A 13,606-nucleotide genomic window follows, 5' to 3' on the forward strand; every position below is an offset into this window, starting at 1 on the left:
TATAAAGGCAAGAAAATGTGACCCAACAGAAATGTAGGAGATGAGTATAAAGACACCATTAACAGAATATGAACTCCAAATGGACTTAAATTTTTTTTTAACGTTTATTAATTATTGAAAGACAGAGAGAGACAGAGCACAAGCAGGGGAGGGGCAGAGAGGAGGAGACAAAGACTCCGAAGCAAGCTCTGGCTCCGAGCTGTCAGCACAGAGCCCGACACAGGGCTCGAACTCATGAACCGTGTTATCATGATCTGAGCCAAAGTCGGTCGCTTCACCAACTGAGCCACCCAGGCACCCCTGAACTCTAAATGGATTTAAACTGCCTATTTCTCAACATTACAAGTACTTGGGGAAATGCAAATTAAACGAAACCTCCATTTTCACCCAAGAGTTTCGCAAAACGTAAAAAAACACAAAGTACTCGCGACTGGTGAAGATGCCTAGAAACAGGTATTCTTATATACTGTTCCAATGGTATAGCATTATATCCATGAAACTTTTTTTTAAAGAAAATGTATACTTTGATCATGTACAAACTGGACCACAGCTTATTATAGGTAAAAACAGGAAAAGACCTAAATGTTCAAATATCCTTAACAGTAAACCAGTTAAGTAAATCATGGTATATCTACTTATTGTTATACTAGGCATCCATCAAAACAATGATGTAGGGGCACCTGGGTGGCTCAGTCGGTTAAGTGCCAAATTCAGCTCAGGTCATGATCTCACAGTTCGTGAGTTCGAGCCCCGCATCAGGCTCTGTGCTGACAGCTCAGAGCCTGGAGCCTGCTTTGGATTCTGTGCCTCCCTCTCTCTCTGCCCCTCCCCCGCTCACACTCTGTCTCTCTCTCTCTCAAAAATAAATAAACTTAAAAAATAAAAATAAGAAAAAATACAAAAATAAACTCAAAATGGATAAAGGACCTGAATGTGAGACAGGAAACCATCAAAACTCTAGAGAAAGCAGGGAAAAAACCTCTCTGACCTCAAATGCAGCAATTCCTTACTTGACACATCCCCAAAGGCAAGGGAATTAAAAGCAAAAATGAACAATTGGGACCTCATGAAGATAAAAAGCTTCTGCACTGCAAAGGAAACAATCAATGAAACTAAAAGGCAACCAACGGAATGGGAAAAGATATTTGCAAATAACATATAGGACAAAGAGCTAGTATCCAAAATCTATAAAGAGCTCACCAAACTCCACACCCGAAAAACAAATAACCCAGTGAAGAAATGGGCAGAAAACATGAATAGACACTTCTCTAAAGACATCCAGATGGCCAACAGGCACATGAAAAGATGCTCAATGTCGCTCCTCATCAGGGAAATACAAATCAAAACCACACTGAGACACCACCTCACGCTGGTCAGAATGGCTAAAATGAACAAGTCAGAAGACTATAGATGCCGGAGAGGATGTGGAGAACGGGAACCCTCTTGCACTGCTGGTGGGAATGCAAATTGGTGCAGCCACTCTGGAAAACAGTGCGGAGGTTCCTCAGAAAATTAAAAATAGACCTACCCTATGACCCAGAAATAGCACTGCTAGGAATACAGTGCTATTCCTAGGGATATACAGCCTATATTCCTTAGGCTATATCCTAAGGGATACAAGAGTACTGATGCACAGGGGCACTTGTACCCCAATGTTTATAGCAGCACTCTCAACAATAGCCAAATTATGGAAAGAGCCTAAATGTCCATCAACTGATGAATGGATAAAGAAATTGTGGTTTATATACACAATAGAGTACTACGTGGCAATGAGAAAGAAAGAAATATGGCCCTTTGTAGCCACGTGGATGGAACTGGAGAGTGTGATGCTAAGTGAAATAAGCCATACAGAGAAAGACAGATACCATATGTTTTCACTCTTATGTGGATCCTGAGAAACTTAACAGAAGACCATGGGGGAGGGGAAGGAAAAAAAAAAAAAAAGGTTAGAGAGGGAGGGAGCCAAAACATAAGAGACTCTTAAAGACTGAGAACAAACTGAGGGTTGATGGGGGGTGGGAGGGAGGGGAGGGTGGGTGATGGGTACTGAGGAGGGCACCTTTTGGGATGAGCACTGGGTGTTGCATGGAAACCAATTTCACAATAAATTTCATATTTAAAAAAAATTAAAAAATTTTAAAAATTAAAAAATAAAAAAAAAACCAAAAACAATGACGTAGAACTATACACATCAAGTTTCCGAAGACAAAAATGGAAGGACAATTTATAAAAGAATATATTAGACTACATAAGAATGTTTAAATTTTTACAAAATTACAAAAAGGTCTAATTAAACAAAAACTCATTACTGTATATGAAAAAGTTTGAAACAATACATCAAAGAATTAGTATGCTGACATAAAAAAAAAATCACTGAACTGTTAAGAAGATAAGTTCTGTTAAGATAAGTTCTGGAACTGTTAAGACAAGAATAGAGAAATAATATAAATGAGGAACATTTTACAGAAGGATAAAGAAAAGAAACAAATGTATAAAAAGTATTCAATCTCTTTCACAATAAAACAAATAACTTTCGGGAATAGTCTTTCACCAGATACTAAGCAGGCAATCCCACCAGCATAGCCAGTGCTATGAGAAAGCAATTACACCCAAACATCAAGTCATCCCGTCACTGTTTAGAGTTGCTGAGAGCAAACGAAACCTGCAGAGCCTAAAAGACGTTCATACCCAGAGATGCAGCAATCTCAGAAAGGTATAGGTTCCACTTACATAAAGATACTGTTGCAAGTGTGTGTGTGTGTGTGTGTGTGTGTGTGTGTGTGTGTGTCGTGTGTGTGTGTGTGTATACATACATACATATATTTTAAATGTTTTTATTTGAAAAAGAAAGAGACAGAGAGAGAGACAGCAGTGGAGGGGCAGAGAGCCAGTGAGGGAGAGAGGCAGAATCCCAAGCAGGCTCAGCGCTGTTAGCACAGAGCCCAACATGGGGCTTGAACCCATGAACGATGAGATCATGACCTGAGCTGAAATCAAGAGTTAAATGCTCAACTGTCTGAGCCACCCAGGCACCCCGCAAGTATATTTTTGATACTAGAAATGTGAAGTAACCTAATTGAGAGATGGGAAAAATGACATGGAATGCATGTGAAAAACATCTGTATGCATGGCTGAATGTACATACTGTAATTCTGACTACATGAACGATACGTGTTATCATGACTTGAAGAAGTCTACAGTTGCTTTGTTAACATATTGTGATTACAGGTCATGGTTTAATATTGTTTCCAAACAGGTGATGGGATTACATTTTCTACAAATCATTTTCTTTTTTCAAGTTTTATTTATTTACCTATTAAATATTATTTTATTTATTTTTTTATTTTAGAGAGAGCAAGCGCTCATGCATGTGCAAGCAGTGGGGAGAGGCAGAGGGAGAGAGAAAGAATCTTAAAGAGGCTCAGTGGGGAGCCCAATACGGGGCTCGATCCCATGACCCTGGGACTGGTTGCTAACCAACTAAGCCACCCAGGCGTTCCTCTTGTTTTTTTAAGATTTTATTTTTATAATCTATTTTTTAGTGTTTATTCATTTTTTTAAAGTTTATTTTGAGAGAGAAAGAGGGAGAGTATGCATTCGAGTGAACAAGGGAGAGGCAAAGAGAGGAGACAGAATCCCAAGCATCTGAGCCATCAGCACAGAGCCCAATGCAGGGCTCAAACTCACAGACAGTGAGATCATGATCTGAACTGAGATCAAGAATCAGACACTTAACCAACTGAGTCACCCGGACGCCCCTTAATGTTTATTCGTGTGTGTGTGTGTGTGTGTGTGTGTGTGTGTGTGAGAGAGAGAGAGAGAGCGAGCGAGCACGCACGCGTACAAGCAGGGGAGGGGCAGAGAGAGAGGGGGACAGAGGATTGGAAGTGGGCTCGTTGCCGTCAGCACAGAGCCCAATGTGGGGCTTGAATGAACAAACCTTGAGATAATAACCTGAGCCGAAGTCATATGCGTAACCAAGCCACCCAGGCACCCCAAAGATTTTATTTTGAAGTGATTTCTACACCCAATGTGGGGCTCAAACCCACAACCCCAAGATCAAGAGTGGCACACTCCACCAAAATGAGTCAGCCAGGCACCCCTACCTACAAATGATTTTTTTTTTTTAATGTTGATTTATTTATTTTTGAAAGAGAGAGAAAGAGAGAGAGAACAAGCGGGGGAGGGGCAGAGAGAGAGGGAGACACAGAATCAAAGCAGGCTCCACACTGTCAGCACAGAGCCCGACGTAGGGCTCGAACTCATGAGCCATGAGATCACGACCTGAGCCAAAGTTGGACACTTAACTGACTGAGCCACCCAGGCACCCCACAAATCATTATTTTCTGAAGAAATTTCTTTTCTCTCCCTTCTACATCAAAAGAGGAAGAGAGGGGCACCTGAACGGCTTAGTTGGTTAAGCATCTGACTCTTCAGCTCCGGTCACGATCTCATGGTTCATGAGTTTGAGTGCCGCATCGGGCTTTGCGCTAAAGGTGCGGAGCCTGCTTGAGATTCTCTCTCTTCCACTTTCTCTCTGGCCCTACCCTACTTGATCTCTCTCTCTCTCAAAATAAATAAACCTAAAAAAATTTTTTTAAAAAAGAGGAAGAGGCCCTCCACATATATTCTTGCAATCCAATTTCTGCCCCCCCCACCCCCCGACTGAAACAAGGAAGCTACTAGGAATCAATCATCTCTGCCTCTGCAATGCCCTACCAGAAATTCTGCAAACTCTACTTCATTCATTCACCCATAAACATGTCTCATCCCTTCCACTGGAGGGACCATCTGCAACTTCAACGTATGCGTAACTTCCCTCCCTCTCCAACTACCTTCCAACGCCAAGCAGGATGGCACCCTCAAATAACTCTCAATTCGTGGGTCTTACAGGAGCGGATGCTCAATGAAATGAGTGGGCCATGTGATCACAGAAGATAGCTCAGAAGTACGCTGGGGTCAGGACAGGGACGTGTAAGGGACTGAGCACCTCTGAGTAGCCAAGCAGAAGAAGAACATACGAGGAATGAACTATCACCCGAGAGACAGCAGCAAAGAGGGAAAGAGAGTACTTTTGAAGCCCAGACCTCCATTTCCTGCCCAGACCCGGAGAACTCGGTGAAGTCCTGTGGGTCTCCCGAACCTCGGTGAGGACCCGGCCCCACCCGCAGCAGCGATTCGGCCCAGGCCTGCCACACTCACCTGACCCCAGGCCCTTCGGCAGCTCTCTGTCCACCATCCAGGGCTCCTTCTCTTGCTGCAGCAGAGAGACCAAGTTGGCCTTAGACACACAGGGCCCTGCACATGGAAACACATAGGTTCTGTCACACACATGACATTCTTCTTTTCTATTAAAAAAAATTTTTTTTTAATGTTTATTTATTTTTGAAAGAGAGAGAGACAGAGTGTGAGCGGAGAAGGGGCAGAGAGAGAGAGAGGGAGACATAGAATCTGAATCTCAGGCTCCAGGTTCTGAACTCTCAGCACAGAGACCAACGCGGGGCTTGAACCCACGAACCGTGAGATCATGACCTGAGCCGAAGTCAGACGCTTAACCGACTGAGCCACCCAGGCGCCCCTTTTATATATATTTTTTGAAGTTTATTTATTTGGAGAGGGAAGTGAGAGAGCACACACAAGAAGGAGAGGGCAGAGAGAAGGAGAGAGGATCCCAAGCAGACTTCAAGCTGCGAGCGTAGAGCCTGACATGGGGCTCAATCCCATGAACCACGAGATCACGACCTGAGCCGAAATCAAGAGTCAGATGCTTAACTGACTGAGCCACCCAGGGGCCCCTTGACACTCTTAAATCGAGAACCAGTTCCTTGGTTTTGAAAGAAAAGTGTTTAATTATAGTAAGAAGTATAAAGGGAAGTGAGCAGTATGTGAGACTCACTGAAGACGATGCTTCAAGCACAATGAAGATGCCAACTTCCAGCTCTACAAATGTCAAATTCTCATCTTCAGAATCATGACAGAAATTTAGCTCAACACTTCAGAAGATCCCTCCCTGACCTCCACAATTCAAAACCAAGGAAAGGAAGTGGCGGGTCCTGAAGACGGGTCCAGATTGAGGAGAGGGACATCCTTACCTACGGACCCCAGGTCACTACGATTCTCCCACATCACATTCTTACAGAAACTCTTCTGAGCTGGGTCCAGCTGCTGGGAGAAGTCTACGGCCATGTTCGTGATGGTCACCAAGCCCTGAAACGGTACAAACACACTTTCGGATCAAACGGGCTCACAAGCCGGCAGTGGCTCTGGGAAGGTGTGTGACAGAGGCTGCCCGTGCCAAGAATTCTCACTCAGGTCCTGAGTGCTCCGGGTCACATAATGACTGGGCCCAGTCATACTGTATACGTTTGGGGGAAAAAGACAAAAATAGGAGAATCTGTTTCTGCCATGAGTGATCTATAATCCTGCAGAGGAGGACGAACTTACACACAGTATGAATTTCCCAAGGCTGACTGAAGGTCTCCCCACCTTCGACATGCCCGACTCGACAAGCCTGCAGGTTTTTTCTCCCACATAATCTCTGATGACAAGGGAGGGCGGAGATCCTGCTCCAAGTTTTCTCACGTCATGGCATGTTGAATGTTTCTGATTGAGACACGCTGGTGTGTGGCTCATGACAACTGAACCGCCCCCCTCTTCTGCTGCACATCAAGACCTTGTGCTCTTCCTTCTGGCCAGATCCTCTGTCTACAGGAAGCACCCTGTTCAAATGGAAACTTCTCCCGAACTTACTGGACTCGTGGTCTCTCCCTCAAGAAGGGTCTCTTTAGGAAGGCCACTGTGTCTTAGCTCAGTGGTTGATCTCCTGACTTACCGGTGGCCTCTCAAGCAGAGCACCATAATCCAAGTCTTCCCCTAATATGGAGCATTCCAGACTGTGGTTTGTGAGTCTCTCCATGATCACCACCTGGGACAACTTTTCTTTACAGATGTCCTTCTTCGCGGGTAACTCCTTGGTCTCTGGCCCTGCCTCCAAATCTGAAAGGCATTAAGAAACCGAACCTTTCTCCATTATGTAGTAGAACAAAGAAAAATTCCAAAATGTAATCAGAGGAATTAAGATCCTCAAAATAACATAATGTATTAAAAACTTTCTTTTTTCTTTTTTTAATTTGTTTTTTTTAATGTTTCTTTACTTTTGAGAGAGACAGAGACAGAATGCGACTGGGCTAGGGGCAGAGAGAGAGGGAGACACAGAATCTGAAACAGGCTCCAGGCCTCGAGCTGTCAGCACAGAGCCCGACGCGGGGCTCGAACCCATGAGCAGTGAGATCATGACCCGAACTGAAGTCGGACGCTCAACCGACTGAGCCACCTAGGCACCCTGAAAACTTTCTTATATGACTAACCAACCTTACAATCCCTTGTTTATGTAGCTTTAGTCCTCAAGGATACAATAGGAGCTTTCTCACGTAGATATAAGATACCAGGTGGCTGATATAAACAAAGAGAGAAAGGAGGCTAAGGGAAAAAAAAACTGCTATACGATCCTTATTTCAGCAGTATTAAGTAAAACTCACTTTGACTCTTTCTCCATTTTTCCAGCAAAAATTTCTTCTTTTTTTTAAACAGGGCCTCTTTGATTACAATGCTAACTAACAAAAGTTCCAATCCTGGCTTTAGAAGTTCAAGTCTTCATAACCAACTAGAATCTCAGCAAGACATGAAGGATTGACAGAAGGGAAAAGCCATTTTGTTTTAGAAAATCCAGGGAACGTGAGCTAGTATGTTAAATGGAAAAGTTTCACAAAAATACCCTTCGAGCTCTCCTGTGCCACAGGACGACCCACGAGAGTTGTCGGAAGTTCTATCTGCACAGCCTGTCCTGTTCTGTCGATGCAAACCCTTCCCTTGAAATATGATTGGAACAAAGGTATCTTACAAGAGTCTCAATTCTTTGGCGATTACTGCCATTTCCTGCTGTAGTGACCTCCAAGAGCAGTCTAGAATTCCGATCTCTTGTCTTACTCGATCAATTTGTTCCAGAAGTAACACAGTAGTTGAAATACCTGTATCCCCACATGATAGAAATATCATTACGGTATCTGTAAGACTCGTCCCCTGAATCAGAAGCAGTGCTCCTGTCCCCCGAGAGCCAGTCACCCAGCTGTCCGCGCCTGTCTGATGACAGCCTTCCAGACCCATCCCCTGGCCTGCCAGTCTCTCTTGTATTTCTAACGTTTCTGCCAAAGACTGTACTCTCATTCTGGCTTCCCTGGCTTCAAACCGGGAGTGATTTTCCTTCTTCCTCTTACATCCCTATTGATACTTCACATACATGGGACAGCACTTTCTCCTTCACGTAAGCCATGGATATACACCTTACTTCTCATGCGACACGGTTAATTCTTTAAGAGCTTACAGTCATCCACCAAGCAGCATCTGATGGCCTCCCTCATAACTGACAAAAAAAGTCAATGAGAGAAGTCTATACAAGAAGTAGCCTTTTGATCAAAGAGAAATAAGATAGTAAAAATGACACCGGAACCAGCCAAGGATTTTCCAAAGAACGGACATGATTATGTAAGCCTGAACGACAAAAGGTCTTAGAAGGAGCGAGGAAGAAACGGGATCCAGGGCCGAAGCAAGAAGTCATGTTCGCAGGGAGGGGAGCAGAGGCGGAGAGGAGACAGGGGAGCCCGTGCTCCAGAGGCCTCAATGCTCCCCCCACGCCCGGAGGCTCAGGAATTGTGTGCTGACCATCCTACGCGCCTAGGGCCTGAGCTGTGAGCCGCAGGGGCCTCACCCCAGGAGGTCTCCCACACTCACCTGGGCCCCGGCCTCTTGTCAGCCTTCTCTTCACCATCCAGGGCTCTTTCCTCTGTTCCAACGAGGAGATCATATCGGGCTTGGAAACGCAGAGTCCTACGTACACAAGAACAGGAGGCGGTCATGCTGTGCGTCAGTGCAGACCCAAGGTGTGGGCCCCTGGGCCTGAGGAAAGGGAGACAGAGCAAGGCCCGGTGCTAAAGGAGCAGAGGGCTCTGAGTCAGGGCAGCGGCCGGGGCGAGAGGTGGCAGAATGAGGGGTGGAGGGACACCCTTACCCAGAGAGGCCAGGTTCCTGTAGTTCTCCAACATCACGCTCCTGTACAGGTTCCTCTGAGCCGAGTTCAGCCACTCCCACTCCTCTTGGGAGAAATCTACGGCCACATCCCCGAACGTCACCAAGCTCTGAAAGGACAAAACCGCAGTCTTGTTCAATCAGTGCTGATGCCCTGACAGACTGGGCTTGTTACGGGCTACTTGTGTCCCCCAAAGTCATACACCGAAGTCTAACCCCCAGTACCTCAGAATGTGACGGTATTTGGAGACAGAACCTGAAAAGGGGTTGTTAAAAGTTAACTGAAGTCATGTGGTCGGGCCCGAATCCACTCTGACAGGTGTCCTTGTAAGAGGAGGAAGCCCCACGAGGGAGGCAAGTGCACAAAGGGAAGACTGGACGGGGACACGGCAGAGAGGGCGGCTGGCTGCAAGCCAGGGAGAAGTCTCAGAGAACACCAACCCTCCCGGCACCGTGACCTGGGACTTCCGGCCTCCAGAACTGACCGGGAAGATAAACGTCTGCTGTCCAAGCCTCCGGTCTGCAGGATTTTGTTACAGCAGCCTGAACAGACTAAGACAGGGGTCTAAGGATTACCTTCTCCTCATCTGGGGTAAGAGACTATACAGATAAGGAAAAACATGCAGAGAAAAGAGAAAAACATGGAGGCAATTTTGTGCAGGTGCACACACAAGAAAAACGTGATGTCAATTCAGATCAATGAATATGGAGGCTCAACTGTCCCCATGTACAACGGGTGTCAGAGTATTTTTTGACACGAGGGCACGCGAGGGGCCTGGATCAGCACAAGAATGGGGGGAAATAAATCTGAAGATGAACCTCAAAAGGCACAGAGGACTAAACCCCAAACTAGGTTCTAAGGATTTCTATTTCACTTTCAGTGCTCATTAGATGTGGAGCATTGGTGGTAAAAACAAAAAGTAAATAAATCCACTAACAAAATCCTCTTTTCCGTTTTCTGAAATAAGGAGGAGTGTTTAGTAAGAATGACAAGTACTACAAATGCCTTTAAGAATCAAGGTGTAGGGGCGCCTGGGTGGCACAGTCGGTTAAGCGTCCGACTTCAGCCAGGTCACGATCTCGCGGTCCGTGAGTTCGAGCCCCGCGTCGGGCTCTGGGCTGATGGCTCAGAGCCTAGAGCCTGTTTCCGATTCTGTGTCTCCCTCTCTCTCTGCCCCTCCCCCGTTCATGCTCTGTCTCTCTCTGTCCCAAAAATAAATAAACGTTGAAAAAAAAAATTAAAAAAAAAAAAAAAAAGAATCAAGGTGTCACTGGGGCACCTGGGTGGCTCAGTCGGTTATGTGCCCAATTGTTAGTTTTGGCTAAAGTCATGATCTCACAGTTTCATGGGTTCAAGCCCCACGTCGGGTTCTGCACTGACAGTGCAGAGCCTGCTTGGGATTCTCTCTCTCCCTCTCAATCTCTGTCTCTCTCAAAATAATTAAAAGGAGAATCAAGGCACCACCTTCGAGAAGCTGGGAAGTGTCGAGGACGAGGACATACCAAGGAGGTACATGAACACATTTGTTGCTCATCTCATCCAGAGATGGTGGATTTTTATGTAGCAGATTTTTATGATTTCAGCACAGAATTTGGACACATTCCAAGGTATTTTAAACATTAATTTAATTCAAACTGTGACCCCGGCAATCTGTGGCTTTGGCTTCCCACTAGCGGCTGTCCTCTAAGTTTAGAGGGCCAGGAGCCCTGGCATTTTAAAAGTCTATACTCAAGCCAGTAAGTGAGCAAGTCCGACCACCCACAAAGCCTGAACCCAGACCGCAGCACACCCCAGCTCCCCAGCTGTATGACAGAAAAATCAACAAAACCCCACATTGTGATGTGGACTAAATAAGGGAGCACAGGCCCAGTGCGGAAGGGCCACATGTACGTGAACGTTAGCCATGATGCTGCCAACCGGAGGGTGAGCCTTCTCGCTTACAGCTTCACGTAATTCTACTGGAAACAAAGTTCCTTGGAGGTGTGGTATCTGTTGAATAATTTCTATCGTGCCCTCTTTGACCCGCACCATTTCTGAAGGCATTCTTAACTGAACTGTGTCAAGACAAGTCAAACGGGTTCTGTATTGTAACCTGCGTGAAGACAGTAACCTTGACGCATAAATCTCCTAAGTGGGAGGCTGAAAGGGCCCCCACCACAGAAGACACCCGGGAATACTTGCAGCAAACAGCCCAGAGCTGCTTGGTGTGCTCTAAGCAAGCGACACGCTCATACACCCACCTGAGCGCTAGTCTAAAACGAATGCTGGCCAGCTCTCAACAACAGCTTTGCGACAATAATTTTGCAAGTTGGAGCATCTGACTTGAAAGCGGAAGAACTGATTTGCTGGCTGAATAAGTAATAAGAGCGCTAATTCGGAGCACCCGGGTGGCTCAGTCAGTTAAGCAGTTGAGCGTCCAAGTCTTTTTTTTTAATTTTTTTTTTCAACGTTTATTTATTTTTGGGACAGAGAGAGACAGAGCATGAACGGGGGAGGGGCAGAGAGAGAGGGAGACACAGAATCGGAAACAGGCTCCAGGCTCCGAGCCATCAGCCCGGAGCCCGACGCGGGGCTCGAACTCCCAGACCGCGAGATCGTGACCTGGCTGAAGTCGGACGCTTAACCGACTGCGCCACCCAGGCGCCCTGAGCGTCCAAGTCTTGATTTCAGCTCAGGTCATGATCTCACGGTTTCATGAGTCGGAGCCCTATATCAGGCAACGTGCTGACAGCATGGAGCCTGCTTGGGATTCTCTCTCTCCCTCTCTCTCTGCTCCTCCCCAGCTTCCATGAGCACTGCCTCTCAGAATAAAGTTTAAAAAAAAAAAACAAGAGTGCTAATTTTGCTGAGCTCTCTTTCCCTGGGTTGTTCATATCCATGTGCGCCAGCATGTAAATGCCTTCAAATTCTGAAAACTGTGCAAGGCTCGGTGGAATCTTCGAGTATACTGAAACTCAAGCATTTCGAGGCAGGTGCGAAGTGAAATAAGCCAGACACAGAAGAACAAGCATTGCACGATCTCAGTTATATGTGAAGCTAAAACAGTCAAACTTACAGAAGCAGAGAGTAGAATGCCGGTGGCCAGGGGCCAGGGGAGGAGGAAATGCAGAGGTGGTGGTCAGGCAAACAAAGTCTCGCTTACACAGGATGAATGCGTTTTGGAGACGTAATGCATAGCATCACGCCCATAGCTAACAATACTATGTTGCGTCCTTAAAATTTGCTAAGAGGGCAGATGTTAGGTTGAGTGTTCCCGCCACCAAAAATAATAATGATGACGATGATGAGGGCAGGAGGAAACTTTGGAAGGTGATGAATAAGCTTATGGCCTTGATGGCGGGCACGGTCTCACCAGGACACACTTTCCCTCAAACTCATCAAGTTGTACACATTAAAAATGTGCAGCTTCCTACATGCCAATCATACCTCAACAAAGTGGCTTAAACACACACAAAAAACCCTTTCCATACAAATATTTTAAACTGTGTTCAAAGATACAGGTGCTCGGACATATGCTACTGCTCTGCTTTTCTTCTGACCTGATTCTAGAAGCCGGGTTCTCACGGATTCCAGCCTTACAGTTCTAACTACACGCTCCCTCCTTGCGGTTCTTTATTTTCCGGACATTCAAATATTTCAAAAATCTTTCAGATATCTTTTATTAAATGAAACGAATTACATAGAATAGAGTATATGAATGATACACAAATTACAACACCTTTTAAAAATCTATAGTATCTTTACAGCATCTTTACAATAACTTCGTAAGTCTGTTGGTACAAGAGAAAATGGTGCCCATTTTTCTAGCCTTTGTTACTACTTGGTCATCGGTAACAAAACCGGAATTGGGAGCTCCTACAAAGAAGAGTGTAAGTTCCAGTATTTTCTCATATTTGCCAACTGGGTTTTTTGGGGTTTGATTTTTCTTAGTAAGAAATGTCCCCTTATCCACCTCTCTACTCCTATGTTCCAGAGAGACCTAACATTATCAGTATAACCTTCCAAGTAAGACATTTTCTCAGTTTATACAGACTGCCCTTTATGTACAGAATCAATGGCTTCAGTTAGTGCTGTGGTCTGAATGTTTGTGTCCCCCCAGAATCCATACACTGGAATCCAAACACCCAGTGTGATGGCATCTGGAGGTGGGGCCTTTTGGGGGTGCTTTGGTCATGAGGGTGAACCCTCTCAAATGGGCTGCGTGTCCTTATAAAAGAGACCTAGAGGGCTCCAGAGCCCCCCATGTGAGGACACAGAGAGAAGGCGCCAGCAACAGAACAGGAAGCGGGTCCACATCAGGCACCACCTACAATCTGCCAACAGCGTCATCTTGGCTCTTCCCAGCCTCCAGAACGTGAGAAATGAATGTGTGCTGTATAGAAGCCGCCCGCCTGTGGTGATCTGTGAGCGCATCCCAGAGTAAGAGAGCTAACAAAAGTCTTTTACTGTAAACAGCAACAATTATCGCTCACAACACTTGTAACAGTCCAGACACAACTCTGAACTTACTCAACCCCCACAACC

General features: G+C 45.6%; 1 protein-coding gene across 2 annotated transcripts in view; it reads right to left on the minus strand.

The window, feature by feature from the left end:
* Nucleotides 1-13,606, minus strand: part of LOC122494687 (zinc finger protein 470) — a 46,858-nt gene that overhangs the window by 27,690 nt on the left and 5,562 nt on the right. Inside the window, exons 3-7 of one of the 2 annotated variants that reach the window (XM_043600048.1) lie at nt 9,065-9,191; nt 8,788-8,883; nt 6,833-6,996; nt 6,093-6,207; nt 5,203-5,298 (exon numbers count right to left, since the gene is read on the minus strand). In XM_043600048.1, the coding sequence (XP_043455983.1) occupies nt 5,203-5,298; nt 6,093-6,207; nt 6,833-6,996; nt 8,788-8,883; nt 9,065-9,191 (598 nt within the window). Of the gene's footprint in view, nt 1-5,202; nt 5,299-6,092; nt 6,720-6,832; nt 6,997-8,787; nt 8,884-9,064; nt 9,192-13,606 lie in introns of those variants that run through there. The other variant, XM_043600052.1, reaches the window with a different exon arrangement.

Source organism: Prionailurus bengalensis, chromosome E2 (genome assembly GCF_016509475.1).
Source record: "Prionailurus bengalensis isolate Pbe53 chromosome E2, Fcat_Pben_1.1_paternal_pri, whole genome shotgun sequence".
In the NCBI taxonomy this organism is placed as follows: domain Eukaryota; kingdom Metazoa; phylum Chordata; class Mammalia; order Carnivora; family Felidae; genus Prionailurus; species Prionailurus bengalensis.